Source organism: Oncorhynchus nerka, unplaced genomic scaffold, assembly GCF_034236695.1.
Source record: "Oncorhynchus nerka isolate Pitt River unplaced genomic scaffold, Oner_Uvic_2.0 unplaced_scaffold_720, whole genome shotgun sequence".
NCBI classification, from domain to species: Eukaryota; Metazoa; Chordata; class Actinopteri; order Salmoniformes; family Salmonidae; genus Oncorhynchus; species Oncorhynchus nerka.
This window is the reverse complement of record NW_027040464.1, coordinates 267,979-295,419: the sequence shown is the minus strand read 5'-3', so window position 1 is coordinate 295,419 and position 27,441 is coordinate 267,979. Positions and strand designations below refer to the sequence as shown.

The 27,441-nt window shown below is 45.6% G+C and overlaps 1 protein-coding gene across 1 annotated transcript; it reads left to right on the top strand.

Annotated features, from left to right (window-relative positions):
* The first annotated feature begins 275 nt into the window (after window positions 1-275).
* Window positions 276-27,244, top strand: LOC135571156 (AP-5 complex subunit zeta-1-like). The gene is made up of 8 exons (XM_065016949.1): window positions 276-444; window positions 3,602-3,742; window positions 7,863-7,900; window positions 10,517-10,679; window positions 10,797-10,975; window positions 15,058-15,133; window positions 16,671-16,789; window positions 27,157-27,244. Exons 1-7 carry the CDS (start codon window positions 360-362, stop codon window positions 16,769-16,771), a joined length of 783 nt encoding a protein of 260 aa, XP_064873021.1. The 5' UTR covers window positions 276-359; the 3' UTR covers window positions 16,772-16,789; window positions 27,157-27,244.
* The last annotated feature ends 197 nt before the right edge of the window (window positions 27,245-27,441 follow it).

The window sequence follows — 27,441 nt, the reverse complement described above, 5'->3', positions numbered from 1 at the left end:
GTGTGTGTGTGTGTGTAGATCATGTGACCCTGCTCAGTAAGAGGCTTGTCGATTGGCTGCGCTACGCCAGTGTTCAGCAGGGAGGTGTGGCTTCGTCAGGAGGGTTTTTCACTGGCCCTCGAATACGTCAGGTGACCTCTAATAAACCAATCAAATCACTGCATATGTTTACATGCAGAACTGTAATGAAACATCTGGATGTTCTGAATGTCTTTTCTAAATTGTGTGTGTGTGTGTGTGTGTGTGTGTGTGTGTGTGTGTGTGTGTAGCCGGGGCCAGTGGTGGAGCTGGACGGCTGTGTGTGTGGTGATTTCTTCACAGTGCTGTGTGTCAGCCAAGCCTTCTCAGACGACCAATGGATGAACCTCTACAGTTTCTCTCTGCTACGCCATTGGCTGATCACATACCACAATGTAACGGATGGCAACAACAGCACAGACGCAGGTGTGTGTGGGGGGGAGGTTCCATTGAGATGTGAATGGGGGTTATATTAGGTTGTACCAACAGCACAGACGCAGGTGTGTGTGGGGGAGGTTCCATTGAGATGTGAATGGGGGGTTATATTAGGTTGTACCAACAGCACAGACGCAGGTGTGTGTGGGGGGGGGGGGGGTTCCATTGAGATGTGAATGGGGGGTTATATTAGGTTGTACCAACAGCACAGACGCAGGTGTGTGTGTGTGTGTGTGTGGGGGGGGTTATATTAGGTTGTACCTCTGGTCTGCCAGCTCAGTCTCTCTTTCTTCCATGGTAAGGTGTCTAGCTGACTGATTGGCTAGCTGACTGACTGACTGTACTGGCTGTCTAGCTGACTGATTGGCTGGCTGGCTAGCTGACTGATTGGCTGACTGGCTGGCTGGCTAGCTGACTGGCTGGCTGGCTAGCTGACTGATTGGCAGACTGATTAGCTGGCTGGCTAGCTGACTGACTCACATGCTGGTTGACTGTTTCCTGGCTGGCTGGCTGACTGTGTGCTGGTTGACTGACTGACTGTACTGACTGTCTAGCTGACTGATTGGCAGACTGATTAGCTGGCTGGCTAGCTGACTGACTCACATGCTGGCTGACTGTTTCCTGGCTGGCTGGCTGACTGTGTGCTGGCTGACTGACTGACTGTACTGACTGTCTAGCTGACTGATTAGCTGGCTGGCTAGCTGACTGACTCACATGCTGTCTGACTGTTTCCTGGCTGGCTGACTGTGTGCTGACTGACTGACTGACTGTACTGGCTGACTGTACTGGCTGACTGTACTGGCTGGCTGTACTAGCTGACTGTACTGGCTGACTACTGGCTGACTGTACTGGCTGGCTGACTGTACTGGCTGGCTGACTACTGGCTGGCTGTACTGGCTGACTATACTGGCTGGCTGTACTGGCTGACTGTACTGGCTGGCTGTACTGGCTGACTGTACTGGCTGGCTGTACTGGCTGACTGTACTGGCTGGCTGTACTGGCTGACTGTACTGGCTGGCTGTACTGGCTGGCTGTACTGGCTGACTGTACTGGCTGGCTGTACTGGCTGACTGTACTGGCTGGCTGACTGTACTGGCTGACTGTACTGGCTGACTGTACTGGCTGGCTGACTGTACTGGCTGGCTGACTGTACTGGCTGACTGTACTGGCTGGCTGACTGTACTGGCTGGCTGACTGTACTGGCTGACTGTACTGGCTGGCTGACTGTACTGGCTGACTGTACTGGCTGGCTGACTGTACTGGCTGGCTGACTACTGGCTGGCTGTACTGGCTGACTGTACTGGCTGGCTGTACTGGCTGACTGTACTGGCTGGCTGTACTGGCTGACTGTACTGGCTGGCTGTACTGGCTGACTGTACTGGCTGACTGTACTGACTGGCTGACTGTACTGGCTGACTGTACTGGCTGGCTGACTGTACTGGCTGACTGACTACTGGCTGACTGTACTGGCTGGCTGACTGTACTGGCTGGCTGACTGTACTGGCTGACTGTACTGGCTGGCTGACTGTACTGGCTGACTGTACTGGCTGGCTGACTGTACTGGCTGACTGTACTGGCTGGCTGACTGTACTGGCTGACTGTACTGGCTGACTGTACTGGCTGGCTGACTGTACTGGCTGACTGTACTGGCTGACTGCTGGCTGACTGACTACTGACTGGCTGACTGCTGGCTGACTGTGCTGGCTGACTGTACTGGCTGACTGTACTGGCTGACTGTACTGGCTGGCTGACTGTACTGGCTGACTGTACTGGCTGACTGTCTGTACTGGCTGACTGTACTGACTGTCTGTACTGGCTGACTGTACTGGCTGACTGTACTGGCTGGCTGACTGTACTGGCTGACTGTACTGGCTGACTGTACTGGCTGACTGTACTGGCTGACTGACGACTGTACTGGCTGACTGTACTGGCTGACTGTACTGGCTGGCTGACTGTACTGACTGACTGACTGTACTGGCTGACTGTACTGGCTGACTGTACTGGCTGGCTGACTGTACTGGCTGACTGACTGTACTGGCTGACTGTACTGACTGTCTGTACTGGCTGACTGTACTGGCTGACTGTACTGGCTGGCTGACTGTACTGGCTGACTGTACTGGCTGACTGACTGTACTGGCTGACTGTACTGGCTGACTGTACTGTACTGGCTGACTGTACTGGCTGGCTGATTGTACTGGCTGGCTGACTGTACTGGCTGGCTGACTGTACTGGCTGACTGTACTGTACTGGCTGACTGTACTGGCTGACTGTACTGGCTGACTACTGGCTGACTGTACTGGCTGGCTGACTGTACTGGCTGGCTGACTGTACTGGCTGGCTGACTGTACTGGCTGACTGTACTGGCTGACTGTACTGGCTGACTGTACTGGCTGGCTGACTGTACTGACTGACTGACTGTACTGGCTGACTGTACTGGCTGGCTGACTGTACTGACTGGCTGACTGTACTGGCTGACTGTACTGGCTGACTGTACTGGCTGACTGTACTGGCTGACTGTACTGACTGACTGTACTGGCTGACTGTACTGGCTGGCTGACTGTACTGACTGACTGACTGTACTGGCTGACTGTACTGGCTGACTGTACTGGCTGACTGTACTGGCTGACTGACTGTACTGACTGACTGACTGTACTGACTGACTGTACTGACTGACTGTACTGGCTGACTGTACTGGCTGACTGTACTGGCTGACTGTACTGGCTGGCTGACTGTACTGACTGTACTGGCTGACTGTACTGGCTGACTGTACTGGCTGACTGTACTGGCTGACTGTACTTACTGGCTGGCTGTACTGTACTGACTGACTGTACTGGCTGACTGTACTGGCTGACTGTACTGGCTGGCTGTACTGTACTGACTGACTGTACTGGCTGACTGTACTGACTGACTGTACTGGCTGACTACTGGCTGACTGTACTGACTGACTGACTGTACTGGCTGACTACTGGCTGACTGTACTGGCTGACTGACTACTGACTGTACTGTACTGGCTGACTGTACTGGCTGACTACTACATGTAAACATGTCATGGATCTGTTCCATTGGTGTTAAGCTCATTTTACAGTGTGTTGCTTTAACTGGTTAGTCCACCCCTGACCTCTAACCCTTGACCTCTCTGTGGCCCCAGATGACAGGTCGGAGGTGGACGGCTCATTGGTTTCCATGGTATCAGCCACGTCGTCCTCCAGCAGACTCCTTCCGCCTAAAGAACGTCTGAGAGAGAAGAGTTTCCAGTACTGCCAACGCCTCATAGAACAGAGTGACCGCAGTATGTACCCTACACCCTAACCCCTACACTACTGCCTCAAAGAACAGAGTGGCCGCAGTATGTACCCTACACCCTAACCCTTTACACTACTGCCTCATAGAACAGAGTGACCGCAGTATGTACCCTACACCCTAACCCCTACACTACTGCCTCATAGAACAGAGTGACCGCAGTATGTACCCTACACCCTAACCCCTACACTACTGCCTCAAAGAACAGAGTGACCGCAGTATGTACCCTACACCCTAACCCCTACACTACTGCCTCAAAGAACAGAGTGGCCGCAGTATGTACCCTACACCCTAACCCCTACACTACTGCCTCATAGAACAGAGTGGCCGCAGTATGTACCCTACACCCTAACCCCTACACTACTGCCTCATAGAATAGAGTGACCGCAGTATGTACCCTACACCCTAACCCCTACACTACTGCCTCATAGAACAGAGTGACCGCAGTATGTACCCTACACCCTAACCCCTACACTACGGCCTCATAGAACAGTGTGACCGCAGTATGTACCCTACACCCATAGAACAGAGTGGCCGCAGTATGTACCCTACACCCTAACCCCTACACTACTGCCTCATAGAACAGAGTGACCGCAGTATGTACCCTACCCCTACACTACTGTATGGACCCTAACCCCTACACTACTGCCTCATAGAACAGAGTGACCGCAGTATGTACCCTACACCCATAGAACAGAGTGGCCGCAGTATGTACCCTACACCCTAACCCCTACACTACTGCCTCAAAGAACAGAGTGACCCCAATATATACCCTACACCCTAACCCCTACACTACTGCCTCATAGAACAGAGTGACCGCAATATGTACCCTACACCCATAGAACAGAGTGGCCGCAGTATGTACCCTACACCCTAACCCCTATACTACAGTATGGACCCTAACCCCTACACTACAGCATGGACCCTAACCCCTACACTACAGCAGGGACCCTAACCCCTACACTACAGTATGGACCCTAACCCCTACACTACAGTATGGACCCTAACCCCTACACTACAGTATGGACCCTAACCCCTATACTACAGTATGGACCCTAACCCCTACACTACAGCATGGACCCTAACCCCTATACTACAGTATGGACCCTAACCCTACACTACAGTATGGACCCTAACCCCTACACTACAGTATGGACCCTAACCCCTACACTACAGTATGGACCCTAACCCCTATACTACAGTATGGACCCTAACCCCTACACTACAGCATGGACCCTAACCCCTACACTACAGCATGGACCCTACCCCCTACACTACAGTATGGACCCTAACCCCTACACTACAGTATGGACCCTAACCCCTACACTACAGTATGGACCCTAACCCCTACACTACAGTATGGACCCTAACCCCTACACTACAGTATGGACCCTAACCCCTACACTACAGTATGGACCCTAACCCCTACACTACAGCATGGACCCTAACCCCTACACTACAGCATGGACCCTAACCCCTACACTACAGCATGGACCCTAACCCCTACACTACAGCATGGACCCTAACCCCCCTACACTACAGTATGGACCCTAACCCCTACACTACAGTATGGACCCTAACCCCTATACTACAGTATGGACCCTAACCCCTACACTACAGCATGGACCCTAACCCCTACACTACAGCATGGACCCTAACCCCTACACTACAGCATGGACCCTAACCCCTACACTACAGCATGGACCCTAACCCCTACACTACAGCATGGACCCTAACCCCTATACTACAGTATGGACCCTAACCCCTACACTACAGCATGGACCCTAACCCCTACACTACAGTATGGACGCTAACCCCTACACTACAGTATGGACCCTAACCCCTACACTACAGCATGGACCCTAACCCCTACACTACAGCATGGACCCTAACCCCTACACTACAGCATGGACCCTAACCCCTACACTACAGCGTGGACCCTAACCCCTACACTACAGCGTGGACCCTAACCCCTACACTACAGCGTGGACCCTAACCCCTACACTACAGCGTGGACCCTAACCCCTACACTACAGCGTGGACCCTAACCCCTACACTACAGCGTGGACCCTAACCCCTACACTACAGCGTGGACCATAACCCCTACACTACAGCGTGGACCCTAACCCCTACACTACAGTGTGGACCCTAACCCCTACACTACAGCATGGACCCTAACCCCTACACTACAGTATGGACGCTAACCCCTACACTACAGTATGGACCCTAACCCCTATACTACAGTATGGACCCTAACCCCTACACTACAGTATGGACGCTAACCCCTACACTACAGCATGGACCCTAACCCCTACACTACAGTATGGACGCTAACCCCTACACTACAGTATGGACCCTAACCCCTACACTACAGCATGTACCCTAACCCCTACACTACAGCATGGACGCTAACCCCTACATGGGGGTTGAATCTGTAAATCCCAGTGTCCCTGTGTTGAATCTGTAAATCCCAGTGTCCCAGTGTTAACCCTAACCCTGTGTTAACCCTAACCCTGTGTTAACCCCTAACCCTGTGTTAACCCCTAACCCTGTGTTAACCCCTAACCCTGTGTTAACCCCTAACCCTGTGTTAACCCCTAACCCTGTGTTAACCCCTAACCCTGTGTTAACACCTAACCCTGTGTTAACCCCTAACCCAGTGTTAACCCCTAACCCTGTGTTAACCCTAACCCTGTGTTAACCCTAACCCTGTGTTAACCCTAACCCTGTGTTAACCCTAACCCTGTGTTAACCCTAACCCTGTGTTAACCCTAACCCTGTGTTAACCCCTAACCCTGTGTTAACCCTAACCCTGTGTTAACCCTAACCCTGTGTTACCCCTAACCCTGTGTTAACCCCTAACCCTGTGTTAACCCCTAACCCTGTGTTAACCCCTAACCCTGTGTTAACCCTAACCCTGTGTTAACCCTAACCCTGTGTTAACCCCTAACCCTGTGTTAACCCCTAACCCTGTGTTAACCCCTAACCCTGTGTTAACCCTAACCCTGTGTTAACCCTAACCCTGTGTTAACCCTAAACCCGTGTTAACCCTAACCCCGTGTTAACCCTAACCCCGTGTTAACCCTAACCCTGTGTTAACCCCTAACCCAGTGTTAACCCCTAACCCTGTTAACCCTAACCGTGTTAACCCTAACCCAGTGTTAACCCCTAACCCAGGGTTAACCCCTAACCCAGTGTTAACCCCTAACCCAGTGTTAACCCCTAACCCTGTGTTAACCCTAACCCTGTGTTAACCCTAACCCTGTGTTAACCCTAACCCTGTGTTAACCCCTAACCCTGTGTTAACCCCTAACCCTGTGTTAACCCCTAACCCTGTGTTAACCCCTAACCCTGTGTTAACCCCTAACCCTGTGTTAACCCCTAACCCAGTGTTAACCCCTAACCCAGTGTTAACCCCTAACCCAGTGTTAACCCCTAACCCTGTGTTAACCCCTAACCCAGTGTTAACCCCTAACCCTGTGTTAACCCCTAACCCAGTGTTAACCCCTAACCCAGTGTTAACCCCTAACCCTGTGTTAACCCCTAACCCTGTGTTAACCCCTAACCCAGTGTTAACCCCTAACCCAGTGTTAACCCCTAACCCTGTGTTAACCCCTAACCCTGTGTTAACCCCTAACCCAGTGTTAACCCCTAACCCTGTGTTAACCCCTAACCCAGTGTTAACCCCTAACCCTGTGTTAACCCCTAACCCAGTGTTAACCCCTAACCCAGTGTTAACCCCTAACCCAGTGTTAACCCCTAACCCAGTGTTAACCCCTAACCCAGTGTTAACCCCTAACCCTGTGTTAACCCCTAACCCTGTGTTAACCCCTAACCCTGTGTTAACCCCTAACCCTGTGTTAACCCCTAACCCTGTGTTAACCCCTAACCCAGTGTTAACCCCTAACCCAGTGTTAACCCCTAACCCAGTGTTAACCCCTAACCCAGTGTTAACCCCTAACCCAGTGTTAACCCCTAACCCTGTGTTAACCCCTAACCCAGTGTTAACCCCTAACCCAGTGTTAACCCCTAACCCAGTGTTAACCCCTAACCCTGTGTTAACCCCTAACCCAGTGTTGAACAGTAAAGACTGTTTTCTTCTGTTTCAGAGGCGCTGAAGAGAACAGACACAGAGCTACAGAAAGCAGTGAGCTACAACCCCTACAATCACACACAGTTATACTGCTGTAGTAACCCTGTCATACTGCTGTAGTAACCCTGTCCCCTACAATCACACACAGTTATACTGCTGTAGTAACTAACCCTGTCATACTGCTGTAGTAACCCTGTCATACTGCTGTAGTAACCCTGTCCCCTACAATCACACACAGTTATACTGCTGTAGTAACCCTGTCATACTGCTGTAGTAACCCTGTCCCCTACAATCACACACAGTTATACTGCTGTAGTAACCCTATCATACTGCTGTAGTAACCCTGTCATACTGCTGTAGTAACCCTGTCATACTGCTGTAGTAACCCTGTCATACTGCTGTAGTAACCCTATCATACTGCTGTAGTAACCCTGTCATACTGCTGTAGTAACCCTGTCATACTGCTGTAGTAACCCTGTCATACTGCTGTAGTAACCCTGTCATACTGCTGTAGTAACCCTGTCCCCTACAATCACACACAGTTATACTGCTGTAGTAACCCTATCATACTGCTGTAGTAACCCTGTCATACTGCTGTAGTAACCCTGTCATACTGCTGTAGTAACCCTGTCCCCTACAATCACACACAGTTATACTGCTGTAGTAACCCTATCATACTGCTGTAGTAACCCTGTCATACTGCTGTAGTAACCCTGTCATACTGCTGTAGTAACCCTGTCATACTGCTGTAGTAACCCTGTCCCCTACAATCACACACAGTTATACTGCTGTAGTAACCCTGTCCCCTACAATCACACACAGTTATACTGCTGTAGTAACCCAGTTATACTGCTGTAGTAACCCTGTCCCCTACAATCACACACAGTTATACTGCTGTAGTAACCCTATCATACTGCTGTAGTAACCCTGTCATACTGCTGTAGTAACCCTGTCATACTGCTGTAGTAACCCTGTTATACTGCTGTAGTAACCCTGTCCCCTACAATCACACACAGTTATACTGCTGTAGTAACCCTATCATACTGCTGTAGTAACCCTGTCATACTGCTGTAGTAACCCTGTCATACTGCTGTAGTAACCCTGTCATACTGCTGTAGTAACCCTGTCATACTGCTGTAGTAACCCTGTTATACTGCTGTCGTAACCCTGTCATACTGCTGTAGTAACCCTGTCACACCCTGTCATACTGCTGTAGTAACCCTGTCATACTGCTGTAGTAACCCTATCATACTGCTGTAGTAACCCTGTCATACTGCTGTAGTAACCCTGTCATACTGCTGTAGTAACCCTGTTATACTGCTGTAGTAACCCTGTCATACTGCTGTAGTAACCCTGTCATACTGCTGTAGTAACCCTGTCCCCTACAATCACACACAGTTATACTGCTGTAGTAACCCTATCATACTGCTGTAGTAACCCTGTCATACTGCTGTAGTAACCCTGTCATACTGCTGTAGTAACCCTGTCCCCTACAATCACACAGTCATACTGCTGTAGTAACCCTGTCATACTGCTGTAGTAACCCTGTCATACTGCTGTAGTAACCCTGTCATACTGCTGTAGTAACCCTGTCATACTGCTGTAGTAACCCTGTCATACTGCTGTAGTAACCCTGTTATACTGCTGTAGTAACCCTGTCATACTGCTGTAGTAACCCTATCATACTGCTGTAGTAACCCTGTCATACTGCTGTAGTAACCCTGTCATACTGCTGTAGTAACCCTGTCATACTGCTGTAGTAACCCTGTCATACTGCTGTAGTAACCCTGTTATACTGCTGTAGTAACCCTGTCATACTGCTGTAGTAACCCTGTCATACTGCTGTAGTAACCCTGCCATACTGCTGTAGTAACCCTGTCATACTGCTGTAGTAACCCTGTCATACTGCTGTAGTAACCCTGTTATATTGCTGTAGTGACCCTGTTCCCTACAATCACACAGTCATACTGCTGTAGTAACCCTGTCATACTGCTGTAGTAACCCTGTTATACCTGTTATACTGCTGTAGTAACCCTGTCATACTGCTGTAGTAACCCTGTCATACTGCTGTAGTAACCCTGTTATACTGCTGTAGTAACCCTGTCATACTGCTGTAGTAACCCTGTCATACTGCTGTAGTAACCCTGTCATACTGCTGTAGTAACCCTGTCATACTGCTGTAGTAACCCTGTCATACTGCTGTAGTAACCCTGTCATACTGCTGTAGTAACTAACCCTGTCATACTGCTGTAGTAACCCTGTCATACTGCTGTAGTAACCCTGTCATACTGCTGTAGTAACCCTGTTATACTGCTGTAGTAACCCTGTTATACTGCTGTAGTAACCCTGTCATACTGCTGTAGTAACCATGTCATACTGCTGTAGTAACCCTGTCATACTGCTGTAGTAACCCTGTCATACTGCTGTAGTAACCCTGTCATACTGCTGTAGTAACCATGTCATACTGCTGTAGTAACCCTGTCATACTGCTGTAGTAACCCTGTCATACTGCTGTAGTAACCCTGTCATACTGCTGTAGTAACCCTGTTATACCTGTTATACTGCTGTAGTAACCCTGTCCTCTCTCTCTCGTGTGTGTGTGTGTGTGTGTGTGTGTGTGTGTGTGTGTGTGTGTGTGTGTGTGTGTGTGTGTGTGTGTGTGTGTGTCAGTGCTTGGTGGAGGCCGTGCGTATCCTGGACGGTGTGTGTGTGGAGGACGCAGGGTGTGTGTATCGTGCGTTCCCGTGTGTTAAGTCACTGTTCGGCCGTCTGAACTCTGACCTGTCCTGCAGCAGAGTCCTCCTGCCCATCGCTCAGTTCTACCTGAACCACGGTGAGGAGGTGTGTGTGTGCACATGTGGAGGATAGAGCTAGTGTGTGTGTGTGTGCACGTGTGGAGGATAGAGCTCGTGTGTACTTACTGTGTTTGTGTGTGTGTGTGTGTGTGTAGGGGAGACTGCAGCGGTGGACAGTGAGTGTGTGTGGAGGTGTGTGTTTGGTGTTCTCCCAGCAGAGTGTTTCAACGACCCCTATCTGGCCCACGAGACGCTGTCCTTCATCAGAGCCAATCAGCTGCAGCTCCACTCCTCTGTACCACTGTACACACACTACTTCCCTAGCCTGCTCAAGGTAACACACTACTTCCCTAGCCTGCTCAAGGTAACCCACTACTTCCCTAGCCTGCTCAAGGTAACCCACTACTTCCCTAGCCTGCTCAAGGTAACCCACTACTTCCCTAGCCTGCTCAAGGTAACACACTACTTCCCTAGCCTGCTCAAGGTAACACACTACTTCCCTAGCCTGCTCAAGGTAACACACTACTTCCCTAGCCTGCTCAAGGTAACACACTACTTCCCTAGCCTGCTCAAGGTAACACACTACTTCCCTAGCCTGCTCAAGGTAACACACTACTTCCTAGCCTGCTCAAGGTAACACACTACTTCCCTAGCCTGCTCAAGGTAACACACTACTTCCCTAGCCTGCTCAAGGTAACACACTACTTCCCTAGCCTGCTCAAGGTAACACACTACTTCCCTAGCCTGCTCAAGGTAACACACTACTTCCCTAGCCTGCTCAAGGTAACACACTACTTCCCTAGCCTGCTCAAGGTAACACACTACTTCCCTAGCCTGCTCAAGGTAACACACTACTTCCCTAGCCTGCTCAAGGTAACCCACTACTTCCCTAGCCTGCTCAAGGTAACACACACTACTTCCCTAGCCTGCTCAAGGTAACACACTACTTCCCTAGCCTGCTCAAGGTAACACACTACTTCCCTAGCCTGCTCAAGGTAACACACTACTTCCCTAGCCTGCTCAAGGTAACACACTACTTCCCTAGCCTGCTCAAGGTAACACACTACTTCCCTAGCCTGCTCAAGGTAACACACTACTTCCCTAGCCTGCTCAAGGTAACACACTACTTCCCTAGCCTGCTCAAGGTAACACACTACTTCCCTAGCCTGCTCAAGGTAACACACTACTTCCCTAGCCTGCTCAAGGTAACACACTACTTCCCTAGCCTGCTCAAGGTAACACACTACTTCCCTAGCCTGCTCAAGGTAACACACTACTTCCCTAGCCTGCTCAAGGTTACACACACCTTTTCCCTAGCCTGCTCAAGGTTACACACACCTTTTCCCTAGCCTGCTCAAGGTAACACACTACTTCCCTAGCCTGCTCAAGGTAACACACTACTTCCCTAGCCTGCTCAAGGTTACACACACCATTTCCCTAGCCTGCTCAAGGTAACACACTACTTCCCTAGCCTGCTCAAGGTAACACACTACTTCCCTAGCCTGCTCAAGGTTACACACACCTTTTCCCTAGCCTGCTCAAGGTAACACACTACTTCCCTAGCCTGCTCAAGGTTACACACACCTTTTCCCTAGCCTGCTCAAGGTACCACACTACTTCCCTAGCCTGCTCAAGGTAACACACACTACTTCCCTAGCCTGCTCAAGGTAACACACTACTTCCCTAGCCTGCTCAAGGTAACACACTACTTCCCTAGCCTGCTCAAGGTAACACACTACTTCCCTAGCCTGCTCAAGGTAACACACACTACTTCCCTAGCCTGCTCAAGGTAACACACTACTTCCCTAGCCTGCTCAAGGTAACACACTACTTCCCTAGCCTGCTCAAGGTAACACACTACTTCCCTAGCCTGCTCAAGGTAACCCACTACTTCCCTAGCCTGCTCAAGGTAACACACTACTTCCCTAGCCTGCTCAAGGTAACACACACTACTTCCCTAGCCTGCTCAAGGTAACACACTACTTCCCTAGCCTGCTCAAGGTAACACACTACTTCCCTAGCCTGCTCAAGGTAACACACTACTTCCCTAGCCTGCTCAAGGTAACACACTACTTCCCTAGCCTGCTCAAGGTAACACACTACTTCCCTAGCCTGCTCAAGGTAACACACTACTTCCCTAGCCTGCTCAAGGTAACACACTACTTCCCTAGCCTGCTCAAGGTAACACACTACTTCCCTAGCCTGCTCAAGGTTACACACACCTTTTCCCTAGCCTGCTCAAGGTAACACACTACTTCCCTAGCCTGCTCAAGGTAACACACTACTTCCCTAGCCTGCTCAAGGTTACACACACCATTTCCCTAGCCTGCTCAAGGTAACACACTACTTCCCTAGCCTGCTCAAGGTAACACACTACTTCCTTAGCCTGCTCAAGGTAACACACTACTTCCCTAGCCTGCTCAAGGTAACTCACTACTTCCCTAGCCTGCTCAAGGTAACACACACTACTTCCCTAGCCTGCTCAAGGTAACACACTACTTCCCTAGCCTGCTCAAGGTAACACACTACTTCCCTAGCCTGCTCAAGGTAACCCACTACTTCCCTAGCCTGCTCAAGGTAACACACTACTTCCCTAGCCTGCTCAAGGTAACACACACTACTTCCCTAGCCTGCTCAAGGTAACACACTACTTCCCTAGCCTGCTCAAGGTAACCCACTACTTCCCTAGCCTGCTCAAGGTAACACACTACTTCCCTAGCCTGCTCAAGGTAACACACTACTTCCCTAGCCTGCTCAAGGTAACACACATCACATCACGCCGGGTTCTAGTCTGGTATCTGACGCCGGGTTCTTGTAGTTATTAGTTCCTAGCGTGGGACAGTCCAGGCCTGGTATCTGACTATGTGATGTGATGTAGTTCCTAGCGTGGGACAGTCCAGGCCTGGTATCTGACTATGTGATGTGATGTAGTTCCTAGCGTGGGACAGTCCAGGCCTGGTATATGACTATGTGATGTGTTGTAGTTCCTAGCGTGGGACAGTCCAGGCCTGGTATCTGACTATGTGATGTGTTGTAGTTCCTAGCGTGGGACAGTCCAGGCCAGGTATCTGACTATGTGTTGTAGTTCCTAGCGTGGGACAGTCCAGGCCTGGTATCTGACTATGTGTTGTAGTTCTAGCGTGGGACAGTCCAGGCCAGGTATCTGACTATGTGTTGTAGTTCCTAGCGTGGGACAGTCCAGGCCTGGTATCTGACTATGTGTTGTAGTTCCTAGCGTGGGACAGTCCAGGCCTGGTATCTGACTATGTGTTGTAGTTCCTAGCGTGGGACAGTCCAGGCCTGGTATCTGACTATGTGATGTGTTGTAGTTCCTAGCGTGGGACAGTCCAGGCCAGGTATCTGACTATGTGATGTGTTGTAGTTCCTAGCGTGGGACAGTCCAGGCCTGGTATCTGACTATGTGATGTGTTGTAGTTCCTAGCGTGGGACAGTCCAGGCCTGGTATCTGACTATGTGTTGTAGTTCCTAGCGTGGGACAGTCCAGGCCTGGTATCTGACTATGTGTTGTAGTTCCTAGCGTGGGACAGTCCAGGCCAGGTATCTGACTATGTGATGTGTTGTAGTTCCTAGCGTGGGACAGTCCAGGCCTGGTATCTGACTATGTGATGTGTTGTAGTTCCTAGCGTGGGACAGTCCAGGCCAGGTATCTGACTATGTGTTGTAGTTTCTAGCGTGGGACAGTCCAGGCCTGGTATCTGACTATGTGTTGTAGTTCCTAGCGTGGGACAGTCCAGGCCTGGGATCTGACTATGTGTTGTAGTTTCTAGCGTGGGACAGTCCAGGCCTGGTATCTGACTATGTGATGTAGTTCCTAGCGTGGGACAGTCCAGGCCTGGTATCTGACTATGTGATGTGTTGTAGTTCCTAGCGTGGGACAGTCCAGGCCTGGTATCTGACTATGTGTTGTAGTTCCTAGCGTGGGACAGTCCAGGCCTGGTATCTGACTATGTGTTGTAGTTCCTAGCGTGGGACAGTCCAGGCCTGGTATCTGACTATGTGATGTGTTGTAGTTCCTAGCGTGGGACAGTCCAGGCCTGGTATCTGACTATGTGATGTGTTGTAGTTCCTAGCGTGGGACAGTCCAGGCCTGGTATCTGACTATGTGATGTGTTGTAGTTCCTAGCGTGGGACAGTCCAGGCCTGGTATCTGACTATGTGATGTGTTGTAGTTCCTAGCGTGGGACAGTCCAGGCCTGGTATCTGACTATGTGATGTGTTGTAGTTCCTAGCGTGGGACAGTCCAGGCCTGGTATCTGACTATGTGATGTGTTGTAGTTCCTAGCGTGGGACAGTCCAGGCCTGGTATCTGACTATGTGATGTGTTGTAGTTCCTAGCGTGGGACAGTCCAGGCCTGGTATCTGACTATGTGGATGTGCTGCCCTCTCTGGTCACAGCTGGGACTGCAGTTGAGCTGCTGCACTCTCTACTGGACTTGCCCTGTCTCACTGCTGCTCTCACCCTGCAGCTCAGGTACACACACACACACACACACACACACACACGTAGAGATAGAATGCTTATACAGTTGAACTCTGAAGTTTACATACACCTTAGCCAAATAAATTTTAACTTAGTTTTTCACAATTCCTGACATTTAATCCTAGTAAACATTCCCTGTCTTAGGTCAGTTAGGATCACCACTTTATTTTAAGAATGTGAAATGTCAGAATAATAGTAGAGACAATTATGTATTTCAGCTTTAATTTCTTTCATCACATTCCCAGTGGGTCAGAAGTTTACATTCACTCAATTAGTATTTGGTAGCAATGCCTTTAAATTGTTTAACTTGGGTCAAACGTTTCGGGTAGCCTTCCACAAACGTCCCACAGTAAGTTTGGTGAATTTTGGCCCATTCCTCCTGACAGAGCTGGTGTAACTGAGTCAGGTTTGTAGGCCTCCTTGCTCGCCCACAAATCTTCTCTGGGATTGAGGTCAGGGCTTTGTGATGGCCACTCCAATACCTTGACTTTGTTGTCCTTAAGCCATTTTGCCACAACTTTGGAAGTATGCTTGGGGTCAATGTCCATTTGGAAGACCGATTTCCGATCAAGCTTTATCTACCTGACTGATGTCTTGAGATGTTGCTTCAATACATCCACATAATTTTCCTGCCTCATGATGCCATCTATTTTGTGAAGTGCACCAGTCCCTCCTGCAGCAAAGCACCCCCTCAACATGATGCTGCCACCCCCGTGCTTCACGGTTGGGATGGTGTTCTTCGGCTTGCAAGCATCCCCCTTTTTCCTCCAAACATAACGATGGTCATTATGGCCAAACAGTTCTATTTTTGTTTCATCAGACCAGAGGACATTTCTCCAAAAAGTACGATCTTTGTCCCCATGTGCAGTTGCAAACCGTAGTCTGGCTTTTTTATGGCCGTTTTGTAGCAGTGGCTTCTTCCTTGCTGAGCAGGCCTTTCAGGTTATGTCGATATAGGACTCGTTTTACTGTAGATATAGATACTTTTGTACTCTTTTCACACCAAAGTACATTCATAGGCTAATTGACACAATCTGAGTCAATCAGAAGCTTCTAAAACCATGTAATTTTCTGAAATTTTCCAAGCTGTTTAAAGGCACAGTCAACTCAGTGTATGTAAACGTCTGACCCACTAGAATTGTGATACAGTGAATTAATCTGTCTGTAAACAATTGTTGGAAAAATGACTTGTGTCATGCACCAAGTAGATGTCCTAACCGATTTGCCAAAACTATAGTTTGAAAATCCAACCTAAGTGTATGTAAACTTCCGAGTTCAACTGTATACACAATAAATACGTAGTGTATTCTACGTTGATGTGTGTAAAGTATCTCTGTAAGATGGTGTAATAACAAATCAATAACATACACAATACATACATAGTGTATTCTACGTTGATGTGTGTAAAGTATCTCTGTAAGATGGTGTAATAACAAATCAATCAATAACATACACAATGTTCCTAGAAGCATTTCAGGGAAACATCAGAGCAGAATAGAAATGTAACATGGTGATCTGTGCTTGTCAGGTCTGCATGCTTCCCTGTGTCTGAGCCAGGGGGGCGTGGTCTGTCATCGCTGGAAGCTTTCCGAAGCCCCGCCCATAGAGGCCTCTTCCTGTTCCTGTTGAGAGGGGAGGCAGGGTCTGGTAATGTCACAAACTACTGTAATATTACTACTGTAATGCTATAATACCACTACTACTGTAATACTGTAATACCACTACTATAATGCTACTGTAATATCACTACTACTGTCATACCACTACTACTGTAATATCACTACTACTGTCATACCACTACTACTGTCATACCACTACTACTGTAATACCACTACTACTGTCATACCACTACTACTGTCATACCACTACTACTGTCATACCACTACTACTGTCATACCACTACTACTGTAATATCACTACTACTGTCATACCACTACTATAATGCCACTACTACTGTAATACCACTACTACTGTAATATCACTACTACTGTAATATCACTACTACTGTCATACCACTACTACTGTAATATCACTACTACTGTCATACCACTACTACTGTCATACCACTACTACTGTAATATCACTACTACTGTCATACTACTACTGTAATATCACTACTACTGTCATACCACTACTGTAATATCACTACTACTGTCATACCACTACTGTAATATCACTACTACTGTCATACCACTACTACTGTAATATCACTACTACCATAATACCACTACTGTAATACTATAATACCACTACTGTAATATTATAATACCACTACTGTAATATTACTCCTGTAATTCTATAATACCACTACTACTGTAATACCACTACTACTGTACTACTGTAATACCACTACTACTGTACTACTGTAATACCACTACTGTAATATTACTCCTGTAATTCTATAATACCACTACTACTGTAATACCACTACTACTGTACTACTGTAATACCACTACTACTGTACTACTGTAATACCACTACTGTAATATTACTACTGTAATTCTATAATACCACTACTACTGTAATACCACTACTACTGTACTACTGTAATACCACTACTACTGTACTACTATAATTCCACTACTGTACTACTGTAATACCACTACTACTGTACTACTATAATTCCACTACTGTAATATTACTACTGTAATGCTGTAATACCACTACTACTGTAACACTAATACTACTGTAATTCCACTACTGTAATATCACTACTACTCTAATACCACTTCTACTGTAATACTGTAATACCAATACTACTGTAATACCACTACTACTACTGTAATACCACTACTACTATAATATTGTAATACCACTTCTACTGTAATACTGTAATACCACTACTACTGTAATACTGTAATACCACTTCTACTGTAATACTGTAATACCACTACTACTGTAATACCACTACTACTGTAATACTACTACTACTGTAATACTACTACTACTGTAATACCACTACTGTAATATCACTACTACTGTAATACTACTACTACTGTCATACCACTACTACTGTAATATCACTACTACTGTCATACCACTACTACTGTCATACCACTACTACTGTCATACCACTACTACTGTAATATCACTACTACTGTCATACCACTACTATAATGCCACTACTACTGTAATACCACTACTACTGTAATATCACTACTACTGTCATACCACTACTACTGTCATACCACTACTACTGTCATACCACTACTACTGTAATATCACTACTACTGTCATACTACTACTGTAATATCACTACTACTGTCATACCACTACTGTAATATCACTACTACTGTCATACCACTACTGTAATATCACTACTACTGTCATACCACTACTACTGTAATATCACTACTACTATAATACCACTACTGTAATACTATAATACCACTACTGTAATATTATAATACCACTACTGTAATATTACTCCTGTAATTCTATAATACCACTACTACTGTAATACCACTACTACTGTACTACTGTAATACCACTACTGTAATATTACTACTGTAATGCTGTAATACCACTACTACTGTAACACTAATACTACTGTAATACCACTACTGTAATATCACTACTACTCTAATACCACTTATACTGTAATACCACTACTACTGTAATACCACTACTACTATAATACTACTACTACTGTAATACCACTACTACTATAATATTGTAATACCACTACTGTAATACTGTAATACCACTACTACTGTAATACTGTAATACCACTTCTACTGTAATACTGTAATACCACTACTACTGTAATACCACTACTACTGTAATACTACTACTACTGTAATACTACTACTACTGTAATACCACTACTGTAATATCACTACTACTGTAATACTACTACTACTGTAATACTACTACTACTGTAACACCACTACTGTAATATCACTACTACTGTAATACTACTACTACTGTAATACCACTACCACTGTAATATCGCTACTACTGTAATACTACTACTGCTGTAATACCACTACTGCTGTAATACCACTACTGTAATACTACTACTACTGTAATACTACTACTACTGTAATACCACTACCACTGTAATACCACTACTACTGTAATACTACTACTACTGTAATATCACTACTACTGTAATACCACTACTGTAATACTACTACTACTGTAATACTACTACTACTACTGTAATACCACTACCACTGTAATATCACTACTACTGTAATACCACTACTGTAATACCACTACTGTAATAGTACTACTACTGTAATACTACTACTACTGTAATACTACTACTACTGTAATATCACTACTACTGTAATACTACTACTACTGTAATACTACTACTACTGTAATACCACTACTGCTGTAATACCACTACCGCTGTAATACCACTACTGTAATACCACTACCACTGTAATATCACTACTACTGTAATATCACTACTATAATGCCACTACTACTGTAATACCACTACTACTGTAATACCACTACTACTGTCATACCACTACTACTGTAATACCACTACTACTGTCATACCACTACCACTGTAATACCACTACTGTCATACCACTACTACTGTAATACCACTACTACTGTAATACCACTACTACTGTCATACCACTACTACTGTAATACCACTACTACTGTCATACCACTACCACTGTAATACGACTACCACTGTAATACCCCTACTACTGTAATACCACTACTACTGTAATACCACTACTACTGTAATACCACTACTACTGTAATACCACTACTACTGTCATACCACTACCACTGTAATACCACTACTACTGTAATACCACTACTACTGTAATACCACTACTACTGTCATACCACTACTACTGTAATATCACTACTGTAATACCACTACTACTGTAATATCACTACTGTAATACCACTACTACTGTAATATCACTACTGTAATACCACTACCACTGTAATACCACTACTGTAATACCACTACTGTAATACCACTACTACTGTAATACCACTACTACTGTAATACCACTACTGTAATACCACTACTGTAATACCACTACTACTGTAATACCACTACTACTGTAATACCACTACTACTGTAATACCACTACTGTAATACCACTACTACTGTAATACCACTACTGTAATACCACTACCACTGTAATACCACTACTGTAATACCACTACTGTAATACCACTACTACTGTAATACCACTACTGTAATACCACTACCACTGTAATACCACTACTGTAATACCACTACTGTAATACCACTACTACTGTAATACCACTACTGTAATACCACTACTGTAATACCACTACCACTGTAATACTACTACTGTAATACCACTACTGTAATACCACTACTACTGTAATACCACTACCACTGTAATACTACTACTACTGTAATACCACTACTGTAATACCACTACTACTGTAATACTACTACTACTGTAATACCACTACTACTGTAATACCACTACTACTGTCATACTACTACTACTGTAACACCACTACTGTAATACCACTACTACTGTAATACCACTACTACTGTAATACCACTACTACTGTAATACCACTACTACTGTAATACCACTACTACTGTCATACTACTACTACTGTAACACCACTATTGTAATACCACTACTACTGTCATACTACTACTACTGTAATACTACTACTACTGTAACACCACTACTACTGTAATATCACTACTACTGTAATATCACTACTACTGTAATACTACTACTACTGTCATACTGTAATACTACTACTACTGTAATATCACTACTACTGTAATACTACTACTGTAATACTACTACTACTGTAATACCACTACTATAATACTGTAATACCACCACTACTATAATACTGTAATGCCACTACTACTGTAATACCACTACTATAATACTGTAATCCCATTACTACTGTAATACCACTACTACTGTAATACCACTACTATAATACTGTAATACTACTACTACTGTAATACCACTACTGTAATATCACTACTACTGTAATACCACTACTACTGTAATACTACTACTACTGTAATACACCTACTGTAATACTATAATACACCTACTGTAATACACCTACTGTAATGCCACTACTGTTTTTTTTATTTTTTTATTTCACCTTTATTTAACCAGGTAAGCAAGTTGAGAACAAGTTCTCATTTACAATTGCGACCTGGCCAAGATAAAGCAAAGCAGTTCGACAGATACAACGACACAGAGTTACACATGGAGTAAAACAAACATACAGTCAATAATACAGTATAAACAAGTCTATATACAATGTGAGCAAATGAGGTGAGAAGGGAGGTAAAGGCAAAAAAGGCCATGGTGGCAAAGTAAATACAATATAGCAAGTAAAACACTGGAATGGTAGTATTGCAATGGAAGAATGTGCAAAGTAGAAATAAAAATAATGGGGTGCAAAGGAGCAAAATAAATAAATAAATTAAATACAGTTGGGAAAGAGGTAGTTGTTTGGGCTAAATTATAGGTGGGCTATGTACAGGTGCAGTAATCTGTAAGATGCTCTGACAGTTGGTGCTTAAAGCTAGTGAGGGAGATAAGTGTTTCCAATTTAAGAGATTTTTGTAGTTCGTTCCAGTCATTGGCAGCAGAGAACTGGAAGGAGAGGCGGCCAAAGAAAGAATTGGTTTTGGGGGTGACTAGAGAGATATACCTGCTGGAGCGTGTGCTACAGGTGGGAGATGCTATGGTGACCAGCGAGCTGAGATAAGGGGGACTTTACCTAGCAGGGTCTTGTAGATGACATGGAGCCAGTGGGTTTGGCGACGAGTATGAAGCGAGGGCCAGCCAACGAGAGCGTACAGGTCGCAATGGTGGGTAGTATATGGGGCTTTGGTGACAAAACGGATAGCACTGTGATAGACTGCATCCAATTTGTTGAGTAGGGTATTGGAGGCTATTTTGTAAATGACATCGCCAAAGTCGAGGATTGGTAGGATGGTCAATTTTACAAGGGTATGTTTGGCAGCATGAGTGAAGGATGCTTTGTTGCGAAATAGGAAGCCAATTCTAGATTTAACTTTGGATTGGAGATGTTTGATATGGGTCTGGAAGGAGAGTTTACAGTCTAACCAGACACCTAAGTATTTGTAGTTGTCCACGTATTCTAAGTCAGAGCCGTCCAGAGTAGTGATGTTGGACAGGCGGGTAGGTGCAGGTAGCGATCGGTTGAAGAGCATGCATTTAGTTTTACTTGTATTTAAGAGCAATTGGAGGCCACGGAAGGAGAGTTGTATGGCATTGAAGCTTGCCTGGAGGGTTGTTAACACAGTGTCCAAAGAAGGGCCGGAAGTATACAGAATGGTGTCGTCTGCATAGAGGTGGATCAGAGACTCACCAGCAGCAAGAGCGACCTCATTGATGTATACAGAGAAGAGAGTCGGTCCAAGAATTGAACCCTGTGGCACCCCCATAGAGACTGCCAGAGGTCCGGACAGCAGACCCTCCGATTTGACACACTGAACTCTATCAGAGAAGTAGTTGGTGAACCAGGCGAGGCAATCATTTGAGAAACCAAGGCTGTCGAGTCTGCCGATGAGGATGTGGTGGTTGACAGAGTCGAAAGCCTTGGCCAGATCAATGAATACGGCTGCACAGTAATGTTTCTTATCGATGGCGGTTAAGATATCGTTTAGGACCTTGAGCGTGGCTGAGGTGCACCCATGACCAGCTCTGAAACCAGATTGCATAGCAGAGAAGGTATGGTGAGATTCGAAATGGTCGGTAATCTGTTTGTTGACTTGGCTTTCAAGACCTTAGAAAGGCATGGTAGGATAGATATAGGTCTGTAGCAGTTTGGGTCAAGAGTGTCCCCCCTTTGAAGAGGGGGATGACCGCAGCTGCTTTCCAATCTTTGGGAATCTCAGATGACACGAAAGAGAGGTTGAACAGGCTAGTAATAGGGGTGGCAACAATTTCGGCAGATAATTTTAGAAAGAAAGGGTCCAGATTGTCTAGCCCGGCTGATTTGTAGGGGTCCAGATTTTTCAGCTCTTTCAGAACTTCAGCTGAATGGATTTGGGAGAAGGAGAAATGGGGAAGGCTTGGGCGAGTTGCTGTTGGGGGTGCAGTGCTGTTGACCGGGGTAGGAGTTGCCAGGTGGAAAGCATGGCCAGCCGTAGAAAAATGCTTATTGAAATTCTCAATTATGGTGGATTTATCAGTGGTGACAGTGTTTCCTATCTTCAGTGCAGTGGGCAGCTGGGAGGAGGTGTTCTTATTCTCCATGGACTTTACAGTGTCCCAGAACTTTTAGAGTTAGTGTTGCAGGAAGCAAATTTCTGCTTGAAGAAGCTAGCCTTGGCTTTTCTAACTGCCTGTGTATAACGGTTTCTAGCTTCCCTGAACAGCTGCATATCACGGGGACTGTTCGATGCTAATGCAGAACGCCATAGGATGTTTTTGTGTTGGTTAAGGGCAGTCAGGTCTGGGGAGAACCAAGGGCTATATCTGTTCCTGGTTCTAATTTTCTTGAATGGGGCATGTTTATTTAACATTGTTAGGAAGGCATTTTAAAAAATATCCAGGCATCCTCTACTGACGGGATGAGATCAATATCCTTCCAGGACACCCCGGCCAGGTCGATTAGAAAGGCCTGCTCGCTGAAGTGTTTCAGGGAGCGTTTTACAGTGATGAGTGGAGGTCGTTTGACCGCTGACCCATTACGGATGCAGGCAATGAGGCAGTGATCGCTGAGATCTTGGTTGAAGACAGCAGAGGTGTATTTAGAGGGAAGTTGGTTAGGATGATATCTATGAGGGTGCCCGTGTTTAAGGCTTTGGGGGGGGTACCTGGTAGGTTCATTGATAATTTGTGTGAGATTGAGGGCATCAAGTTTAGATTGTAGGATGGCTGGGGTGTTAAGCATGTTCCAGTTTAGGTCGCCTAGCAGCACGAGCTCTGAAGACAGATGGGGGGCAATCAGTTCACATATGGTGTCCAGAGCACAGCTGGGAGCAGAGGGTGGTCTATAGCAGGCGGCAACGGTGAGAGACTTGTTTTTAGAGAGGTGGATTTTTAAAAGTAGAAGTTCAAATTGTTTGGGTACAGACCTGGATAGTAGGACAGAACTCTGCAGGCTATCTTTGCAGTAGATTGCAACACCGCCCCCTTTAGCAGTTCTATCTTGTCTGAAAATGTTGTAGTTTGGAATTAAAATTTCTGAATTTTTGGTGGTCTTCCTAAGCCAGGATTCAGACACAGCTAGAACATCCGGGTTGGCAGAGTGTGCTAAAGCAGTGAAAAGTGAGAACAAACTTAGGGAGGAGGCTTCTAATGTTAACATGCATGAAACCAAGGCTATTACGGTTACAGAAGTCATCAAAAGAGAGCGCCTGGGGAATAGGAGTGGAGCTAGGCACTGCAGGGCCTGGATTCACCTCTACATCGCCAGAGGAACATAGGAGGAGAAGAATAAGGGTACGGCTAAAAGCAATAAGAATTGGTCGTCTAGAACGTCTGGAACAGAGAGTAAAAGGAGGTTTCTGGGGGCGATAAAATAGCATCAAGGTATAATGTACAGACAAAGGTATGGTAGGATGTGAGTACAGTGGAGGTAAACCTAGGTATTGAGTGATGAAGAGAGAGATATTGTCTCTAGAAACATCATTGAAACCAGGAGATGTCATTGCATGTGTGGGTGGTGGAACTAATAAGTTGGATAAGGTATAGTGAGCAGGACTAGAGGCTCTACAGTGAAATAAGCCAATAAACACTAACCAGAACAGCAATGGACAAGACATATTGACATTAAGGAGAGGCATCCTTAGTCGAGTGATCAAAAAGGGTCCAGGGAGTGGAGAGGTTGGTTTGGGGGTCACGGCGATTTAGACAGCTAGCCAGGACATCGGTAGCAAGCTAGCATAGGATGGAGGTCTGTTTGTTAGCCACCTCTTGCGTTCCGTCAGTAGATTAGTAGAGTTCCGTGTTGTAGAGGGGATTAGTCCAAATCACACAACAACAAAAAAATAAAAACAATAGATATAGTTATAGAGGCCCAAGAAGAAACATGTTAATAATAAAAATAAATAAATTGTCCGATTGTCTATTCTGAGAGCATCCGGTAAGACAGCTAACGGTTAGCAGGCCGCAGATGGGCATTCAGGTAACGTCGCGACGGAGGAGCCAGCCGGATCTCCTTCGGGTAGATAACGTCGGCAGTCCAGTTGTGAAGGCCCGGAGGGGCTCCGTGTAGGCAGTAAAACGGGTCCGGATAGGTGACTGCAGCCCAGGAGTGATTGACGGAGCTCAGGAGTGGTTGACGGAGCTCGCTAGCTCCGGAGTAATTGATGTTTGCTCCGGAATCGGCGAAAGCAGATAGACACACGGATAGCAGCCAGCTAGCTGTGAGATCCGGGAGTGAATGTCCAGAGAGCAGTTGAAATCCAGGGACATGGAGAGAAAAATCGGTCCGGTATGTTCCGTTCCGAGCCGCGCTGCGCCGTACAAAACTGGCGATAGATTTTCGAGTTAAAGGATAGCTAATGACCACAAACCGTGGTTAGCTGAATACGAACGAGTTGCCAGTAAAGAAGCTAACTAGCTTCTGATTAGCTTCTGGCTAGCTCCTGGCTAGCTTCTTGGAGGATTGCAGATTTGATTGCAGATTTGAGGTAAATAATACTTATTTATACATATCAATTGGTGAGGCAGGTTGCAGGAGAGTGTATTGAAGATGAGTTGATGGAAAATAAAAATAAAATGTATGTGAAAAAAAAGTTGTAAATATATATATATACACGACACGACAAGACGAGGACAAAAGACGTCTGAACTGCTATGCCATCTTGGAAAAACACACACACACACACACACTGTAATGCCACTAATGTAATACTGTAATGCCACTACTGTAATACTGTAATGCCACTACTGTAATGCCACTACTGTAATAACACTACTGTAATGCCACTACTGTAATACACCTACTGTAATGCCACTACTGTAATGCCACTACTGTAATACTGTAATGCCACTACTGTAATGCCACTACTGTAATGCCAATACTGTAATGCCACTACTGTAATAACACTACTGTAATGCCAATACTGTAATGCCACTACTGTAATGCCACTACTGTAATGCCAATACTGTAATACCACTACTGTAATGCCACTACTGTAATAACACTACTGTAATACTGTAATAACACTACTGTAATACTGTAATAACACTACTGTAATACTGTAATGCCACTACTGTAATGCCACTACTGTAATGCCACTACTGTAATAACACTACTGTACTGCCACTACTGTAATATCACTACTGTAATACCACTACTAACACTACTGTAATAACACTACTGTAATAACACTACTGTAATGCCAATACTGTAATGCCAATACTGTACTGCCACTACTGTAATAACACTACTAACACTACTGTAATAACACTACTGTAATGCCAATACTGTACTGCCACTACTGTAATGCCAATACTGTACTGCCACTACTGTAATAACACTACTGTAATAACACTACTAACACTACTGTAATAACACTACTGTAATAACACTACTGTAATAACACTACTAACACTACTGTAATAACACTACTGTAATAACACTACTAACACTACTGTAATAACACTACTGTAATAACACTACTAACACTACTGTAATAACACTACTGTAATAACACTACTGTAATAACACTACTGTAATAACACTACTAACACTACTGTAATAACACTACTGTAATAACACTACTAACACTACTGTAATAACACTACTGTAATAACACTACTGTAATAACACTACTAACACTACTGTAATAACACTACTGTAATAACACTACTAACACTACTGTAATAACACTACTGTAATAACACTACTGTAATAACACTACTGTAATAACACTACTAACACTACTGTAATAACACTACTGTAATAACACTACTAACACTACTGTAATAACACTACTAACACTACTGTAATAACACTACTAACACTACTGTAATAACACTACTGTACTGCCAATACTGTAATATAACTGTATTTCTCCCCAGGTGATACCATGGACAGACTGAGTGTGCTCCATGACCTGCTGATGGAGGCAGCTGATTGGTCCAGAGTCATCCAATCAGCTCAAAGTGTTCCAGTGCTGCTGCACGTCTACTTCAACACAGTTACCACGGTAACACACACACAGGCTACAACCAGAATAAGTCAGAGATAAAACATGTATTTTGTGTATATAAGTACAGCTTAGATATGTGTGTGTGTGTGTGTGTGTGTGTGTAGGTATCAGATGAGAGGTTGCTGGCCCAGCTGGTGTTGGTGCTGTTGGAGAG